Source organism: Felis catus, chromosome D1 (genome assembly GCF_018350175.1).
Source record: "Felis catus isolate Fca126 chromosome D1, F.catus_Fca126_mat1.0, whole genome shotgun sequence".
Taxonomy (NCBI): Eukaryota; Metazoa; Chordata; class Mammalia; order Carnivora; family Felidae; genus Felis; species Felis catus.
This window is the reverse complement of record NC_058377.1, coordinates 18837084-18857137: the sequence shown is the minus strand read 5'-3', so window position 1 is coordinate 18857137 and position 20054 is coordinate 18837084. Positions and strand designations below refer to the sequence as shown.

Genomic DNA, 20054 nt, shown 5'->3' with positions numbered 1-20054 from the left:
AATAAAAATGAGGCAGAAGGAGACAAAGAGGGGACTCCCACTGAGGACTGAAGTACCACAGGCCTCAGCCCCTGAGCCGGGATGTCTGTATGCATCTAGCGGATTTGATCCTTACCCGCGGCAATTTCAATAACCCAGCAACGTGGGGAACACACAGCACTGGGAGGGGGGAGGAGGAAGGAGGGTAGAAAAGAAGAAGGGACGCACCTTCTTTGACGCAGGTGCTGTTCTCCCGCTGATAGCCCTGCGGGCAGTCGCACATCAGGTCCCCGGACGGGAGGACAGTGCTGGACACGCCCTCCGGACACCGGCAGCTCTTACTGTTGTTGGCCCTGGGCAGGCAGAGCAGGCTGCACGGCCTGGACACACAGGCGTTGCTTCCTGGAGAGAAGGCAAGCGGCGGCCACATCCGGGTTAAAAAAAACATCGAACGGGATACTGACATCAACACAACCTGCTCATACAGACACACGACGGCGCGGAGCGCAGAAAGAGAGAAAGGGGAAGGGCCGAGTGCGGGGGCTCGAACCTCGCCGACAACCCCTGCTCAGGGCCGGGCGTCCGCTGTTCCTCCTGGGAATTTGGAATTGGGGTGATGGAAAAAACAACAGAGCAACTGGGGAGCCCGAGCCGGGAGAGAAGTCACACGGCGTGGGTGTCAAAGGTGAGGCAGGACAAACCAAACCCCGTGCAGGTCAAGGCTGTGCAGAAACAGACTCCAGAGAGGCAGACGGGAGAATACGGCAGACTTCCAGAGGGGAGGGGAAGGGCCACACCAGGGTCCCAAAGGGAGAAGGAGAGAGAGAGAGACAGAAGTGGTGTCTTTACCATTTCCTGCTCCTGTCCCCACAAGGCTCACCTCTGTTTCCTCTCTTTGGGTTCCTTACAGTCTCCCTTTATGCTTTCATTAGCACTTTTTACTTGAGTTAGCTTGACTGGGTTTCTGCTCCTCTGACCCAAGAGCCCTTAATGAGAACATGCACCTGAGTAATGACAGGACCCAGACGAACACCCGGGTCTCTGCTTTTCAATTCCTCTGCGCCCGAGTGCAGCGGCCGAGCTGAATAAAAAGCCAGCCACGGTGCCCATTAGCCTCAGTGCTATCTGTCATGCAATAAATCCACACAAGGACTAGTTAACATCGATCTATCCCTATTTCCAGTCTTTTCTCTGGTTCAGCTTTCCACAGAGAGGGCCAGACGAAAGTCCACAAAATCCTTCGCTGCATTCTGGAGAGAGAACTTTTGTGGATGAACAATGATGGGAAAGGGATTTTCCTACCCTCCACATCCCTCTGGCAAGGCGGGAGAGGATGCACACACCACTGGGTAAAAGCCGGAAACACGATACAACTATGGAGCACCATAAAAGCCACATAAAGTATGAAATGTAAGCGTGTTCTTTTGGCTGTGACTGTCCATCATCAAACTCGGGGGGAAATACACATAAACGCTCTGATAAAACTCAGCTGATGACAGTCCTTCAGCTGTGCTATCTCACGGACAGACAAACCCACCACAATCACATCCAGGTAACCTGTTTCCATGCGGGAAGATTTTAGCCATGTCATTGCCTATACTGACCTGCAGGTTGGAAAACAGGGCTCGTTAATGACTGGTATTAATATGGGTGATGATATGCTCAGTGGCTTTGGATGTGCTGGCACTTCATCAGTGTTTAACTAGCACACGCATAAAAATAAAAGTCACAATGATATAGCAACAGTGTTGTTGAGACGCTAAGGACCGGAGAGTACGAAGCATTACCAAAGACACGAAATCCATTCACAGAGGAGAATCCATATGATGAAACATTCAAAAGGGTTCTACAAATATTTAACCAACTCTACAGGTAGAGTTTCCACAGCAGAATAACCGGTTGACTAGAGCAGAAATGCCAGAGATCAGTTCACCCTGATCTGTTCCATGAAGAGAGATTATTCCTTTTTCAAAATACACATGCTCTAGGCTACAGGGAAGAACACAGAGCTGTCACTAATGCAAAACAACTCCAAAACGATCTGGATGTTCTTTGTATTCAGAGGACAACACAGCATTCAGTGTTCCAAGAAATGGAACGGTAACAGAATACTTACAAAAAAAATACTCCAGGACAGGATGATGTTTTCACATGGGCTATGTCTGTAAAAGAACATGACTAACACTTGCACATGTGGAGCAAAGGTTCCTACCCAAGGAAGCAAGAGCCAGAAGCACCGAACCCAAAATGGGGTTCTAAATTTTTTTTTTTAATGTTTATTCATTTTCGAGAGAGAGCGTGAGCAGGGGAGGGGCAGAGAGAGAGGGAGACACAGAATCAGAAGCAGGCTCCAGGCTCTGAACTCTCAGCACAGAGACTGACTCAGGGCTCTAACTCGTGAACCCCGAGATCATGACCTGAAGCTGAAATCAGACATTCAACCGACTGAGCCACCCCGGCGCCCCCAAAATGGGGTTCTAGACAGAGATGTATACGGTCCGAGAGGCAGCGTCCAGAGGCAAACCCCAAACCAAGCAGACCCAGTCACTGACCCCAAGAGGTACACTGGGCAGGAGCTTATGGGGTGCTACAGAGAAGCCGGGAGAGCATGGAAGGAGTAGTCAGCAGAATTCCACGCCCAGAACATGGCCACGGACTCTATACAGGAGGCTGCAGTCTTGCATGGGCAAGGAAGACAATACAAAGACCATCAATCTGATATAAAGAGTGGACAAACGGCAGTCATCATCTCCAAAGATGTCCCCTTCAAAGACCAAACAGCCCCATGATGCCTTCATTGGGCAGATTCAGAACATATTCAGATCTCCTCTTTGGAAAATTCCTCTAGAACCAGTTTAGGACACAGAAATGCTATTATCTTGCTTAATTATCTAAACGTTTGACAATGATCGAATCAAATCCACCTCAGAGAGTGTTTGCCCTCACTACAGATATTTAAAAGCCTTAGATTACTGAGACTCCGAAGGACCATTCCAAGAGCTCCAAAGTATTTTAATCCATTGCAAAATCAACTGAAAAAAATCAACAGCCTTGTAAACTAAGCTCTTTAAAGAAAAAGCACTCAGGGCGCCTGGGTGGCTCAGTCGGTTACGCTTCTGACTTCGGCTTAGGTCATGATCTTGCAGTTCGCTGAGTTCGAGCCCCACGTCGGGCTCTGTGCTGACAGCTCAGAGCCTGGAGCCTGCTTCGGATTCTGTCTCCCCCTCTCTCTGTCCCTCCCCTGCTTGTGCTCTCTCTCTCTCTCAAAAATAAATACACATTTAAAAAAAGAAAAAGAAAAAAGCACTCTTTGTGGAGAATAAATTCCAGTAACCCTACATGAAAACTAATCAGGGACAAAGATCAAGAAAGGCGTCTGGTTATAACCAAAATCGCCCAAATGCACAAATGCTCGGAGTGAACAAATTTTTATCACGAACGACAACCAATCAACATCTAGGACTTCCATATCACCGTCATATACCAGGGCACTGCTATTCCAACAACAGATGATAGAGGGAGCAGAGCCTAACAGTTTCGTGGAAGTCAAGCTTGGAAGTGAATTAGGCCACGGTGCAAATTCTTACCACTTAACTATACGTATGATACAGAAACATGAACCTGACTTTCATGTTCTCATCTACAAAACAGAAATATTAATAGTACACAGGATTTGGGGAAGGTTAACTGAGGTCATTCAAGCCCACAAAGCACATTAGCGTGATACTGATAACACAGGAATCCCTAAATAAATGTAGGTTATCATCTCAATTATTATTTTACACTTGGCTAATAGTCCTACGTGTGCTAGGAGCTGACACTAAAAATAATAAAGATTGACTAGCACCAGGGGTCACGAATGTGCAAAACAGGGTCCAAAAAAATCAGGCAGGTTAGAGCAAACAAGTTCAAGGCCAAGAGGCACCTGCTGCATACAGGCAGTGCTGGCAGCCAGATGTCATTTCCAAAGTGCTCAGCTCAGCTAACCTAAACTAGCCCTGAGAGATCACAGACTTGCTTCTCCGGCCCTGTGTCTGTGGGCAGGAGGCCGGCTGCAAGGATCCTGCTCACACAAAGGAGAAGAAGGAAGTCCGAAAGGCAAATGGAGGAAGGACCAAAGAGAAGGCAGCGACCGGTCCTGAGGCTGCAGGCCCGAGTCTGTGTGCTACCCACCGGCACACATCTCCGTCCAGACCCCAGCCAGACTCCCGGAATTACTCTGGATGGTTTAAATGAAGAGGGCTCGTTCAGGCACAAAGGGGAAATCATGCCCAAGGTGAGGCTCACAGGCCCGTGTGCACAGCCCCAGGAGACCACCTATGCATATGCTTAGACCACAAACTCGCTCCCCCAGCACACCACCCCCACCCCCCGGGACCTGGCGGTGACTGCACATCAGCTGAAATGAAGCAAGTGACCAGCCGAGACCGGGGAGGGGAGAGCCCAAGGGTCAGCGGTTCATCTGAACGCTGCTGTGTGCTCACCAACACGTGCTTACAAGCGTCTGTCAAAAGGCAGACTTGCTTTCTAGAAGGAGTGCTAATCCAGAGGAATGCTGAGGACTCACTGGGCTTGCTACCCACGCCCATCAGCAGGGGTGGGGGTCCTCCATCAGACAAAGGCCCTGAGTTTCAGCCCCTGGAGCTGAGAAGCAGTCCTTCATCTCTCCCTGTTTTAAAACAGGCACCATGTCCGAGAAGAGAGTGACCCCTAGGTTCTGTGGCAGAACTGGAACAAAAGCCCGGCTCCTAAACCAGCGAGGGACCTTTGAGAGAGCGAATTCACAACATCTGAGATGTCGTTCCCTAATCTATGATCCATGGATCCCAGTACCGCCCCCGCCCACGTCACCGGCCAGTCGCAAAGGCAGGACAAGAATACAGACTTACATTTCCAGCATTCCGTATGGTTCCCTAAGGGTGTTCTCAATGCTATCTCCACTGATCTCCCCCAAATAACAAGGGTATCTATAACCGTATTATTTCCCTTTGACAGTCTTCTCTTAGCACAAGGCCAGCCAAAACCCACCAAACAATGTCAACATTCTAGTTCAAACCGGGAAACCTAGCAGTTTGTCACTAAAGGAGAGTCAGCAGACCCAGGGTGCCATTTAACCCTGCTGAGAAAAATAGGGTGCTTCTTAAAAGGACTGTTCTTCCCGGAGCATCCTGCCGTCTCTTCTGGAGAGCCAAGCATACGGGTGTCATACAGACAGAAAGGGCAGGAAATAAGGAAGGAGGCTTTCTCCAGGACCAGCGGGTCACAGGCACCGGAGCAGCTCTTGAAGCCTCCGCCAGCCATCTTTAAGACAGCTACGGGGGCGCCTGGGCGGCTCAGTCGGTTGGGCGTCCGACTTCAGCTCAGGTCATGATCTCATAGTCTCTGAGTTCGAGCCCCGCGTCGGGCTGTGTGCTGACAGCTCAGGGCCTGGAGCCTGCTCCGGATTCTATGTCTCCCTCTCTCTCTGCCCCTTCCCCTGCTCATGCTTTGTCTCTCTCTGTCTCAAAAATAAATAAAAACATTAGGAAAAAAAAAAAAAAAAAAGACAGCTACTGTCTCCATCCACTGGCTGGCAGCTCTTCCTTTTCCATGACCTCTTTCCACAAATACCGAGCCCTACTAAGTGCCAGGCAGTGGCAAAACTGTTGAGGCCAGAAGGGAAAAAAAAAAAAAAAAAGAAAAAAACCACAACCCCCTTCTTCATGGGCCTTAAGAGTTGCAGGCGGGACACATTCATTAATGCATCATATAGGTAGGCGCTCAATGAGCAACAGGTCATCGGGGCAACCGGAGAACAAGACGCGATCCCATCAGGAGGCAGCGACTGTCTGCACACCCAGCACGGCGCTGGGCCCTGTAAGGTTGCCAAGTGGGGATTAAGCGCCCGCTGGGACTCTCCAGCTGCAACAGAAGCCACACCACCAATCAGTCAGGGGCCAAAGGCAGGGGAGGGGGGTGTAATTACCCACCAAGTATCACACGCTAGGCAGGCAAAAACACGCTGTCTTCCAGCTGTTTGTGTACCATTAGAAAAGAAATTAAGATGTCATTAGGAAGAAATTAAATAATGTGCATGTTGTCGTGACAATAAAGATTCAGGCTGCCAGATCCCGCCTGAGCAGGGATTGCCCACACCCAGCCCCTCCTAGAGATCCACGAGAGACAGAGCGAGAGAAAGATGAAGCGGGGCACACTGCCTTACCAGTCGTCTTCCCCTTGTAGAAAATCTTCATGTCCATCAGCCCCGTGAGCTGGCTCGCCAGAATCGCCATCTGAGAGCCAGTGTATTTGGAAGCTCGGAAGATGCTGAGCTGCGACCAATCATCCCAGTAGATTTCATTCTAAAAAAAGAAAAAAGAAAGCTGTGCTCGTTAGCGTAGTTCCTTGGTCTCCTGTTCTGGACCCTCCGTGAGAACAGGGGTTCGCCCGTGCGGGGCGATGCCTGACGGTCACTGGTGAATGACCAGCCTCATCGAGATTCCGCCGAAATGCAAGGCAGCGGTTTTATCCAGACCTCACCAAAGAGCCGCACAGAAGGAACCGCCCGAAAGAAACTATCCGATGAGCAATCAAGTTTGCCCACGGTCCTGCCCTTCGGTTCGAAATCTGCTTCCCAACGTCGGGGAGAAGCGACCATTCTGTTTTCTAGAGTCGAAGCAGGAGCAACGGGCAACGCAGCTGGTACAGAGCTCATCTGAAGCCATCAGGGCACGAGGCGGACAAGCCTCACAGGAGATGACACGGAGCCCAGACTACCGGCACTCAAGGGCAAACGGGGATTTTTCTGTGAAACAACCTCAACCTTTAATCTTTTGAAATGTGAACAGTGAGCAGCCCGGCAACTGTGACATCCATAAAGGATGTCAAGGAAAGGAAACTGTAAAGGAAACTGTCTCAAATTCAGAAATGAGTCGGTTTTCTAGAAGTAGACAAGCATCTCTGTAAGACAAGAGCAGCTCTTCACCTCGGTACACTCTTCCCCAGCTCTAACAGACCGCCCAAGGTGGGAGCAAAGGAGGCCCCACCTTAAAGACGGCGATGGCGTAGGGGTGGGGGAGGTTGTCCAGGATGACGGAGCGCTGCTGGCCATCAAAGGTGATTCGCTCGATGCAGTCCAGGTAGGCGTCTGTCCAGTAGATCCACTGGTCATCCACAGCGATGCCGTTGGGCCACTTCACGTCCTCTGACACGAGACGATGCACAGCAGAACCGTCCATGTTGCTCCGATAAATTCCTGGCTTCAGGTCTCCCCAGTCAGTCCAGAACATCACCCTGGTCAAAACCGGGAAAGAATGCACATCACATCAGACCTGGGGAAAGGTGGGGGGGGGGGGTGGGGGGTGGTCACATGCTACCCCAAGGAGGTAAGAAGCCCATCGACAAACATAAGGCCAGTTCGTTCAGCATTATTGTTATAATCTGTAGTTGTGATACTTAAGATACTTAACTTCTTGACCCAGGAATTCCTTTACTGGAATTTAAACAGATATAATCAAGTTACGTGACTGCAATATACAAAGCTATTCATCACGGCATCATTCTTACTAGCAAGTGCGTATACGTATACATATGTGTACACGTATATGTGTTATGTGTGTATAGATACACACACACTTTTAGGTGGATATATATGTATACACACCAAAATGTCAATATACAGAGAAAGTGACAGACTGTGGTATACACAAAAGAGTATTACGAAGCCTGAAAAACCTACAAGTGCTCACATGAAAACGTCATCTTCAAACCACGTTAAATATTTTTAAAACATGCAGAACAGCAAATGTCCTCCGATTCTGACACACGGGCATGTACATGTGTTTTAAGGATATACGCTTGTATACAGGTAAAAGAGAATTCTGAAAGCTACACAAGAAACCACTAATCATGGCTACCCCTAGGATGCGTGAGCGAGAAGGGTTAAGAGTGAGAAAGGAGGAAACAAGTAGTTTTCATGTCATAAACTTCTGCTCTCGTAACGTTTTTAATCAGGTACATATACATTTTCTTCTCTTAAAAAGCAGATCGAATTCTGTATCATAAATATTAGAAGGACTGAAAACCTAATCCAGAATTTCCTTTCAGCTATGTTTCCTTAAGTTAAGAAATTAATAAAAAGCACCTTTGCATCTCCCAGGTGCTTACAAATTGTTAGTAAGAGAACCCACCCAAGCTTGGGGGGGGGGGCACAGGAAAAAGATGGACAGGATCAAATGTTTGCATCATGCCTCAAACTCCAGGTAAAGATCCTTACGGTATCCAACCAGGCCTGACCACGTCTAACCAAGAGACTTGCTTTCAATACCCTTCGTTGGAGAAAACACCCCACAGATGTGAGACATCTGGGTGCAGAGACTCTGATGCTCGGGCACGGAAAGGGAGTAGAGTCACCTGACCAGATGACTGAGCTCTGGCTTCAAAACTCGAAGTCAACAGGTTATTTCAACCACAATCATCAGAAACAAGTTTGTGTCCAGCAGTTTGCATTTCCACGAAAATCGGTCTGCTGTAGCATCCGACACGTGCTGACTTCCTCTGGGGCCACACTTACCCGTCTTGGGGCAGGAGGACCAGGGCCCGGGGCCGATCGAGCACAGAGGAGTTGACAATCGTGAGTCGGAAGTCACCATCTGGATTAGCTACCTGACAAAAAAAAAGGAGGGGGGGTGGTGGGAGCCGTGGGTGGAAGGCCAAGATGGATGTGAGCTCCTTGAAAGGCCCATGTCACAGTTTCCCGTGGGGCTGCTGCCTACAGAGACGCGTCTCTATGGCTGCCTGATTCCCCTGCAGGCGCCATCTGGGAAACTACCCGGCGGAATGAGCTGTTCCCTCCTCCGGTCATGGGACAATTCTCACGTGGTCTGACAGAGGAGCCACACGGCCGCCTGTGCCCCAGGTCTGGGGCGTGAAGATCTGCACAAAGCAACCCACCTACGTCACTCCAGGCTCCAAAGCCACCAGTGGCTCTACGTTGTCCACAAAACAAATCCTCAAAGTTCCCGCCTCACGATTAAGAGTCTCCACACGGGCGCCTGGGTGGCCCAGTTGGTTAAGCTCTGGCTTCAGACCGACTTTGGCTCAGGTCATGCTCTCACAGTTCGTGAGTTCAAGCCCCGTGTCGGGCTGTGCCGACAGCTCGGAGCCTGGAGCCTGCTTCGGATTCTGCGTCTCCCTCTCTGCCCCTCCCCTGCTCGTGTTCTCTCTCTCGTCTCTCGAAAGATGAATAAACATTAAAAAAAAAAATTAAAAACAAAAAAGGAGCCTCCACAGACCGTTCATTTTCTTTCCTCCATAGTCTCTCTCTTCCACGTCAGCCCCTACAACTCTGGTGGGACTGGCCTCCTCGTGGGTCTCCAAGCCTGACGTACTCCTCGTCCTCGTCTGCTCTTACCATATCCCCTCCTGGGCCTGTCCTCTGCCCCATAATCGAATCGTGTCTCTCCTTCAAAACTCACCTCCAGGCCCACTTCCTCAGCTTAACGCCTCTGACCTGCCTCGAGCAACAAGCATCCGCACTTCCTGTCGGTGACTCCCCTCACCATTCTGCACAGACGGGACCTGAGTTGTATGCTGTGTGGGGGCTTACGCTTTACTGCATCCTTCCAGCACCTGGCAAAGCGCTGACCACACATATTAAAGAAAGGAGAGGAAGGGCAAGGCAGACGCACTACTCAGTACGTCCAAGGCACTGGGCGCCTTCTTGTTCACTTCCCCCAGCCGCGCTGTGGGGTGGACGCTAATCACCCCGTCCTCAGGGCTCCGCTCAGATGTCACATCCTCAAGGCCTTCCTGCCCACCTCGTGGCATGCCGCCTGACTGTGCAGTCACACGATCACACTGCCCCCCACCCCCCGGACATTCTCTGGAGGACGCATCGCTGACGGAACTGACAGACTTCTTTCTTCATTAGTTCGCCGCCTCCACGAGAATCTAATCTCGATCACAACAGGAACCTGTGTCTCGCCTACTGCTGTCTCTCCACCACCTCAAACCATACCTGGCACATAAGCACGTGAGGAAAAAGCACCCGTCCACCCACTGAGTGGATAAATGAACCTTCGTATCGCAGACGAGGCACCCGAAGCTTCGGTGGGTAAGAAACTCGCCTGAGTCACTCAGCTTCCAGAATAAAGACCGAACCCAGGTCTGGCTCTCGACTTGGCGGGTCTCGTCTGGCAACTTCTCCCGACTCTCTGAGCCTCCCTGCCTCTACTGCACTTCCTGTGCCACCCGCGTGCCATGCTGCCACATCGGCAGTACAAAGAGGGCTGGGGACGATGGGCCGCAGCCGTGACGTCCAGGAGGTGAGCGTGCCTATGAGACCATGACTTTGGTGCTGTCGAGGCCATTCCTGACCCTCGCGTTGCCTTAGGTAGCTAAGGCACAGACAGGTAAAAATGGGATAATAAGAGTACCAGCTGTTGGGACGCCTGCGTGGCTCAGTCGGTTAAGCGTCCGACTTCAGCTCACGTCATGACCTCGCTGCTCGTGAGTTCGAGGCCGCATCGGGCGCTGTGCTGACAGCTCACGGCCCGGAGCCTGGAGCCTGCTTCAGGTTCTGTCTCCGTCTCTCTGCCCCTCCCCCACTCATGCTCTGTCTCTCTCTCTCTCTCTCTCTGTCTCAAATATAAATAAAACATTAAAAAAAAAAAGTACCCAATGTTAACAGGGTTGTTGTGGGAAGTGTATCACATAATTCATGCAAAGTGGTTCCAGTGGGGCTTGGCACCCAGGGAGTCCTCATTGCCTTTAATAATAACGATGGTGATCATGATCGTGACGTTGTCTTTATGACTCTGGTCGACAACAGTCATACTAGAGCAGTGATACTACGGCACGATAATCATGCTGTGGCGTTATTATGATTATCATTATGGTTACTCCCACATGCTGCCGTTAGCCAAAACAGAACCATTCAGGGCACCTTCGTGAAATCTCGGTCAGGTGGGTCCAGGCATCCTGTTCTCACACGGGCCCTTCATGGCAAAGGGCAAGAATGCTGAACCTTCCCCCTTTCCTTCCCTTTCCAGAGGCTCCGCTGGCCCATTCTCTGGAATTCTCGAAGAATCTCCAGAGAAGTGGGTGGGACACACTAGCTGCCACCTCGGTGTCAAACGTGACTCCAGGCCCAGGTGCACCCCCTGCTCACTTAATTACGGACAGCACGGGACACACGTACCTCAATCTTTTTAAAGCCAGAATCCACCCAGTACAATAACTGGCTGAGGGGTTCAAAAGCCAAGGCCTCTACGGTCTCCAGGCCGGAGTTGATGATCACCTCTTGCCCTGTACTCCCATTCAGACAGAGGCGCTGAAGAGAGAAAAAGGACAAAGGCTGTGAAACGCGCAGACGACCCCGCGCCAGCTCGGTCCCCCCGATGGTAACCGTTTCCTCAACTGGCTCGGCTGGCAAGGGATGCGAGGTTTTAGATGAGTCAACTTTCCACGTGAGCGAAGCCGGTTTCCGGTCAAAGTGTTCTAGAACATGTCACCGCTTCCTGTTTTCAGCAGAACACCTAAACACAACGTAATCATCTGTATGACTCTGCATTAGCGTTACGAACACTGGTTACTGAACGATGCCGTATCACAATAATGAGGTCGGAAATTACTGAGAAGCAGGATTTTGTTTGCTTTTAAAATACATGAAGCCAGACTGCTGTTATCTCTGAGTTCTTGGGTTAGTTTTCAGAGGCTCTCCTCCCTTGGGATAGCTCCACCCACCAGTCCCTCCCAATGCCCATCCCCCACCCCCCATCTCCACCCTCCTCAAAACCTGGGCACAGTAAAATTGGGTTGGAAGACCCGAGAAAGCTTGTTGGAATTGCTTTTCTAAAAAGGATTAAGTGGGCAATGAATAAAGATCAAATAGCTCTCCTTTAAAATGCATGGGTTTGAGTGTAGATGGCTATCTATCTGGCCTGTGTGGGGATCTTTAGAGCTCACTTCCCAGTTCTTGACTGTGTTCGGAATAGCTTAAGTGGATAATTACGTGGACTGCAGAGAAGTCAAGTATTACCGGGTCATGGCTTCGGCAGAAGGACGCTTAAGAGGCAGCTGGTGCGATAGTGACTAATAATCCTATGCTGCTAGTCCTAAAATCTTCCCAGCAGGAAAAGTGAGGCTTCCCTTATAAGCCAGACTGCCGACTTGGGCTCCCTCTGTCCTTCCTACAAGGACAGAAGTAGGCAGGGGGAGAAAATGCTCAAAGAGAAGACTGAAAATTCTCATCAGCCAGCCCTGAAATGAGTTACCACGTAAAACCTCTAATACCCATTTCTGATACCTGTTGGGAATTAGAAGTGGGCCATTTGGAAAGAGGCTTATCGGGACTGGGCGATCACGAGGCGTAGCCCCCTCGAGCAGACCGAAGGGTTGACGCACCTGGATGATGTCCAAGGCCAGGTCAGACCAATACAAGCAGTTCTGCTCATAGTCAAAGTCCAGGGCCACTGCGGCCCGCAAGCCAGTGAGAGGCAGCTGCTCCGTGGCTCCTGAGGCCAGGTCATAGCGGTGGATAGACTTCCGCATGGCGTACAGGATGAACTCATTCTCCTCTGCACAGACACACAAAGCAACAGAGAGGGTGGGCCTGGGGGGTGCTGAGGAGGTCTTGGCATGCCTCCCCTGTTCTCTTCTCATGCCTAAGCCTCAGAGCCACGGGCCCGTGGCGTGGATCTAGTGGCAAAGCACGGGAATCGAGATGTGGAAAGCAGAATCACCTTTCCACTTGGGACAAGCTACTTCAACCCCTATAGATCCGTTGTCTTGTCTGCAAACCGTGTCCCTCGTTACATTTGCTCTTTTTTATCTGGGTGCCCCAGTAGGCATGCTCCAACATCCACGCTTCTGAGCTCGACCTAGAAGTCTTTCAAGTTGCACATGAGAACATGATGACCCCACGCGGCATGCTCTCCCTCGTCACAGGACTGTATCACACGGCACCGGAATCATGCTGACTGGAGACCCCTCGTCACGGAGACTCGTAGCTAATCTGTTTGCTCACCCATCCAACGTTATTCACGATGACACAGGGCAATTATATCAACCTAGTGTGTTTCCAAAACAGTAAGACTACATTTGTTCTCGAATACTTAACGAAACGTCTCACCACGCGATCATTCCCGAAGATTCTATCTCTACTTAAATACTTACACAGTGTATATACCACCTTCCGGCGTTTGTTTCGTGGGCGTAACAACTGCCTGATGGAAGCATGACTGTTAGCTCGATTTTATACATGAGAAAACCGACAGCAGAGAGGTTGACGCACTCAAGGTCACCCAACTCGGAAGTAGAAGAGCCACGGCTTGAACTTGAGCAGTCTGGCTCCAGGACCTACATTTTACCCACTACACAATGCTGCCTCTTACAATGGAGATGCTCACGTGGTCGTTTTTTGAAGACACAGAAATAGAGGCCCAGAGTGTTTGAGATGACTTACTTAATGTCAGACAACCAGTCACTGGAGGAGCTGGCATTCTCTCTCTTCTACTTAGGGAACGGCCTAGAAAATATTCAGATTTTCCCACAGCGATGGACACGAGCAGCACAGCCCCGTCCACGTCTAACGTGTCCATTTGGACGGTATGCTGTGTGTGGGACCAAGAATCTCTCTGCCGCAGGCCTGCAGGGTGACCGTTTTTCGCTCTCTCTTTTTCCCTTCATTCAGTGAGTTCACGTGGACCAGCTGCCTGCTTCCCAGCTAGAAGATAGATAATGCACCCCCCCCCAAAAATCTACCTACAATTTTTTTTTTAAGATTATTTATTTCGAGAGACAGCACGCAAGCAGGTGAGGCAGAGAGAGAGGGAGAGAGAGCGTCCCAAGCCGGCTCCACACTGTCAGCACAGAGCCCAGCGTGGGGCTCGGTCTCATGAACCGTGAGATCGTGACCTGAGCCGAAATCAAGAGTTGGACACTTAACACCCAGGTGCCCCTACATGCAATTTTTAATTTTTTTTTTTTCAACGTTTTTTATTTATTTTTTGGGACAGAGAGAGACAGAGCATGAACGGGGGAGGGGCAGAGAGAGAGGGAGACACAGAATCGGAAACAGGCTCCAGGCTCCGAGCCATCAGCCCAGAGCCGGACGCGGGGCTCGAACTCCCGGACCGTGAGATCGTGACCTGGCTGAAGTCGGACGCTTAACCGACTGCGCCACCCAGGCGCCCCCTTTTTTTTTTTTTTTTAATTTTTTTTTTTCAACGTTTTTTATTTATTTTTTGGGACAAAAAAATTTTTTTTTTAACGTTTATTTATTTTTGGGACAGAGAGAGACAGAGCATGAACGGGGGAGGGGCAGAGAGAGAGGGAGACACAGAATTGGAAACAGGCTCCAGGCTCCGAGCCATCAGCCCAGAGCCGGACGCGGGGCTCGAACTCCCGGACCGCGAGATCGTGACCTGGCTGAAGTCGGACGCTTAACCGACTGCGCCACCCAGGCGCCCCTACATGCAATTTTTAATAAAGGTTAAGTTTGCCTACTTTTCCTTTGGGCTCATTTTACTTCAAAAATATCTAAGCCGCCACCACGGGGTAACTAATCTCTTCTGGTTCTCAAGGGAAGCTTCCCACTGTAATTCCCAGTGAAGGGGGCCGTTTAGACGAAAACTGCCAAGCCCGTACGTGACAGGGAAGTCAAGGACTCTCGTCGCAGCTGCCACAGGGGGTCGTGGAGGACACGTTCACAGCAGCAAGCTTTCCACCCCGCATCTCCAACATCTGCAAACCCCATGCTGGGGCTTTGGTTTTCCTTCTAACCACCCGATGCCTTTATAGCAGAGCCTGAGTCCAGAAAGACTTGGCTTAGGATTAGGGACAGAGGAACATTTCCCATTTCTGGTGTTCAGTGCTTAGGAAAGGAACAGAATTCTTGACCGATCCCAGCCTGGGAAGAGCCTAGACATCTGTGTTATTACAGTCATCACAAAGGAAGGAAGACGACTTCATTTTTAAAAAGGGTGCCCAGGGGTGCCTGGGTGGCTCAGTCAGTTGAGTGTCCGACTTCAGCTCGGGTCATGATCTAATGGCTTGTGGGTTCAAGCCCCCACGTGGGGCTCTGTGCTGACAGCTCAGAGCCTGGAGCCTCTATCAGATTCTGTCTCCTTCTCTCTCTGCCCCTTCCCCGTTCATGCTCTGTCTCTTTTTCTCTCAAAAATAAACATTAAAAAAAAAAATGATGCCCCGATGCCCAGATTACCTCAATCTTTACAAAGATGCTGTGGTTCCCATCAGCCCTAGGAGACCATCCTTTCCTTTCCTGGTATGCCCCTGCCTTCTGTGTCATGCGTCTTTTTTCTTTTTCTTTGTCTTTTCTTTTTTTTTACATTTGGGAGGTGGTCTACACTACAAACGTGCTTTTTTTCTACTTGGGTCCCTGTTCTATTTTCTCCTCTCAGCAAAGAAAACAGCTCTCTTACCAGTTCAGATGGTTTTCCACACACTGTTTTGTCCCTCACAGAAGTACCTTCAGAAACGTTTATTATGAAAGTATGCACTCCAGCCCTTGAGAGCAACCACTCCAACCCTACTAACCCAAACCCTCATCAGTAACAGCTCTCGTGAGGAGCATATTTGAATATTATCTGCTCGTTTACAGGAATCTGCTGAAGCCGTGTTCTTTTGAAGTCTCCACAGCGAGGGATGTTAATGACTCTGGTAATGATGGAAGATTAAATTAAGGGACTAATGAGCTTAGCATGAAAAACACCGGGGCAAACGCTGGCAAGCGGTGAGCAATGGAGGGGGGCGCTCTGCCCCGTCCGCGGAGGGCCATGCGCTTCTCGTGATTCAGCGGGGTGCCGATGGCTGTTCCATCAGACCCCACCCCCACCACCACCACCACCACCACCACCACGGGTCCAAGCAGCCCCAACCATCCACCTTCACCGAGAGGTAAGAGCAGGAGGAAGGGCTCACAGGGAATAAGGAAGTTCTGCAAGAACAAGAACTGGAAATAGGAGGGAAGAAAAGAGAGGCCAGGAGGTGAACTCTTTGCAAGGGGATCATCGTTTCCTGCCTGGGTTGCAAATACCTGTGCCATTACTGCTCAGTCAACGCACGTTTGGACCAGTCAACTTAACGCACGTTTGGACCACACTGTCCCCTTACAGCGCAAACACTCGCTCCAAAGAACGCTTTCCCAATGAGCATGCACAATGGTCACCTAAAATAATGCGAATGACACTCATCTGCCACTGGGGCGATGTCCAAGGAAGGGCATGGGGCTTAAGAGTCTGAATTTGAACTTTGTCCCTTACCAGATGCGTGACCTCAAACAGGTCGATTCATCCTCTCCTCTGAACATGCTTCTTCGTTAAAAAAAAAAAAAAAAAAAAAAATAGAAGCGGAGCTCATGATAGTATCTGCTTCATTGGGTGGTGATAAGGGTTAAAATGGCAACACAAGGAAAAGTACATTAAATGTGTGAAACTCCATTCAAGTATTCGTTATAATTATCATCATAAAAATTAAGATAGACCGCTTCGCTACTTCCCAAAGAGGCATAGTTTCTTTACGTTCCAACTCTGACAAACAGACCAAGGAACACACACAAGACCCTCGCCATGCCTAGGACACAAGAGACGCCGAATAAACATTTTTCAATGACCAAAAGGGATTTCCCTCAAAAAACTACTCTCTATTCCTATGCAAGCATAAGGCTATAAATAAATTTGGTTTGGATACCAAGGTTAGAGGAAAAGGGGAGGTCTGTGATGCTTGTAATTTCTATGTTTTTCCACCACTGAGTTAGAAGGGCCACAAGACTGGACCAGTGTGAGATCATAAGGACACTACAGTGACGTCTCAAGAACTCAAAGGCAAGAAACCACCTCTTACCTGCCAAGGGACACGGGACCAGTTCTCCTTCCAGCCGTGTTTCAACGTCTCCTCCACTACAAGTGTCCCCAGAAATCTTCCGATAGCTGTCACCCCCCCGCCCCAAGAGCAAGAGGTCAGACACATCCAAGAATAGCCATTAAGTCTTCATACCTGGAAACCTATTTCCTATCCACATCCATCTCTTCATTTCCCTATAGAACGAGAAGGATGTTTCATCATTCTCAATTGGTTCTGCTTATAATTACACCGGGAAGCCCAGATAACAGGGAAGACTGTCCCGGGCAAGGGTACATGTATCCCTTCCACGAAGTCCTATGACGATGTGTCCTTGCTGAAGTTTATGACTTAACATATAGCTAGAGCTACAAAGAAGCTTACGGGTTTGCATTTTTTTTCTCACAGAGGGTAGAAGCGTTTGTAAACATCCTAATTCTAAATATTGCCCAAGCTACCTGAGACCCGCTAGGAATCCAAGCAGTGGGAGTACGAAAGGAGCCCAGGTGGCTTTCTCTGCTCTCTCAAACCCGGTGCAGACGTGTCCCCAGCACGTTGGGGTACGTACCCTCTTGTTCTCCTGTATGTAGAACCCACAGGACAAGGCACAGGAGGGGAGTATGACTTCCCAGAAAACTCAGGATCCGGAACACAGACCTCTAATGCCAGATCTTCACTCATCTTGAAGCCAAAGTCACTGCAAAGGTAATCGGGGTTTGTTAGGGCCAATGGCTTGTGTACTTGGGGCATGTCAATACCAACTCTTGTGACTTCTCCCATACCGCCTACCGACTTACTGTGTTACTAAACATGTCCCTTTGAAGAACACTCCCTTTTTTATGCTAACACACGTTCAATAGAAACTTTGTATCTGAACCACGACTGGCAAACCGCGATCATATGCCAAAAACAAAGGCAATACAAATCATTACACCAGAAACAAAATAATATTACTTTTTTTTTAGCTGGATCTAGCTCCCCACCCAAAGGCCCTGGGTCTGCCCTCTCTTTGTTAAGAGGGACCAGCAAATGTTAAAGAGTTACCAGCACTCAGTGATCCTTTCTCCTTGACATGCTGACAAGCATTAGAAAGGAAATTTAAAAGAATCACCTTTTTTAAATGAATGATTCAATGTTATTTAAGATCATGTCCATGCACTACCTAAAATCACCGTGGGTGTCTCATCCTGTACTTTAGGACACAACACTTTGGCCCACGAGACCTTCCACAATTTGGGGGCCACATCTCTGCCAAAATACTCAGCTCGGGGGCAGGGGGTGGGTGGGAGGAGCTGGAGTAGGAACCAGGGACACCAGGTCTAGTCCTGACTCTGCCCTTTACCGCAGTGAACAACCCCAAGAGGAGGCAGTTACACTATATACGTCCCAAAGCCCGGCCCAAAACCGAAATTCGAATTCAAAGAGATTCTCCACGTTGACATGCTCTACTCGAAAGGCTTCCTTTACTCTATTCAGACCAATGAATTACTTATTAAACACTTTCTCCACGAGAAGTGTTAACAGGTACGGGCTGAGTGGTTTGTGGGTTCCTTACGCCACAATCGACATTTAGCAATTTGTAGGAATTTTTCAGAAGGGAAGAGTTTTATTACTGTGTGGAACACGTCTCATTCATTAAATCAGGTCATTTTTACCGAACGGCTGCATACGATCTTTTTGGGGGCTAAGTGGAGCATTACCTAATTATTTACTTGCCTCCAATGGCAAAGCACCTGTTCTTAGGCTTCTGCAATCTGTAGGTCACGGCCTAATAGGCCGTGAACATACGTTGGGAGGGTTAAGCCCAGCTTCTGAAAGAAACTAACTCTGCAATCAAGGAACATATGGGCCAGTGGCTGGGCTTCCCAGAGAGGTCAGAAAGGACCGTCAGAAGCAACCAGACTTTCACATGTAGCTGTCACTTGGCAGCTGAACTAACGCACGGAAACCGTAAGCTCACTCATTCTCATTTCCCCTCCTACAGTCCTCCCTCAGACCATCCCGTCCTCACTGCCTCGGTCCAAGGCCCCCACACGTTTCCAGGAGCCACACAGTCCAGCCAGCTCCTTTCTAGCAGATACACGATCAGAGGCCTTGAAATCAATGCATCCTTTATCATTTTCATGGGTCATCATCCTCACGATCTCATCTGGCCGAAAGCCCAACTCTGTGAGAGGCAAGACAGGTGGTTTTCCCTGTCGAAACTGAACCCTCAGCCCCTGGTGGGTTTCCACGAGTCAGCTGGGATGGGCGTGGGAGACCAGTGGGAGCTAAGCCAGTTTACCAAGAAGGCATAACAGCCTCTGTCGTGGTTTTGGTAGAAAGGGAGCAGATTTTAGAGAAAAAGCACGGCAGGGGTCTTTAAGAAAAAAAACCAAAAACAAAGGAGAGTTGTTAGGGTTTCTTACATGTTTATTACTTCCTTTTGTCTTGAAGTAGTTAGGATAAAAGAGAGAAGAGAGAGAGCCTTATAAACTTTTCCATGATTAGGGCCTCTACAGTCAGGGGACCTCAGGCCAGCAAAAGCTCTCAGATTAGAATTTACAATTGGGGGGCATCTAAGAGAGAACACAAGGTAGCAAAGGGGCACCGAACGGACAACCCTGGGAACGTCAAACAGCTCTGTGGTTTTACACTGCAAGGCTCTATGCCGTTATCTCAGAACCACACGGCTTTCAAAGAGAATGCGCGTCCTGTACGGTCTAAAACCCGGCTGTTCAAAGGATGGGCTGGCAGATTAGCGAGCTCAGATCACCCAGAGCAGGGCACCAGCTACAGAGCCCCTGAACTGGAGTCAGAACTGGCATTTTAACAAGATCCCAGGTGATTCATACGCACGCTCGAGTTTCAGAAGCATGGGTCTAGGGCAGGAGTTGGCCAGATCTGGTTAGCTGTTCTTGTAAACAGAGCTTTCTGGGACCACAGGCATGACCATCCACCCACGGCTGCTTCTGTGCTCCCACAAACAGCCGCCAAGCCACCATCATGGACCGCAGGGCTCGCAAAGCCTACGGCATTTACCCCATGTCCCTGTTCCAACCTCAGGCTAGAACGTATCAGAGGCTTCTGGCTTTCATCGAGATAAGTGTGGCTTCCTAAAGCACACTTTAGCTGTTCTGAGAATGGCAGTGGCTGAGAAGTGAGTGATGTGCTTAGTTCCATACCCACGCTCTCTACTGACAGCCCCGCCCAGCCTGGGGTGATTTCATGCCGGATTACCAGGCACCAGGGACTGC

General features: G+C 49.7%; 1 protein-coding gene across 4 annotated transcripts in view; it reads right to left on the bottom strand.

The window, feature by feature from the left end:
- The window catches only part of SORL1 (sortilin related receptor 1), a 172299-nt gene that overhangs the window by 60871 nt on the left and 91374 nt on the right, over window positions 1-20054 (bottom strand). For all 4 annotated transcript variants that reach the window (XM_023239202.2, XM_023239203.2, XM_023239204.2 and 1 more), the window contains 8 exons: window positions 17387-17515; window positions 16822-16907; window positions 12364-12536; window positions 11159-11290; window positions 8531-8622; window positions 7005-7251; window positions 6182-6320; window positions 208-381 (listed from right to left, as the gene is read on the bottom strand). In XM_023239202.2, coding sequence (XP_023094970.1) covers window positions 208-381; window positions 6182-6320; window positions 7005-7251; window positions 8531-8622; window positions 11159-11290; window positions 12364-12536; window positions 16822-16907; window positions 17387-17515 — 1172 coding nt within the window. The remainder of the gene's footprint in view (window positions 1-207; window positions 382-6181; window positions 6321-7004; window positions 7252-8530; window positions 8623-11158; window positions 11291-12363; window positions 12537-16821; window positions 16908-17386; window positions 17516-20054) is intronic.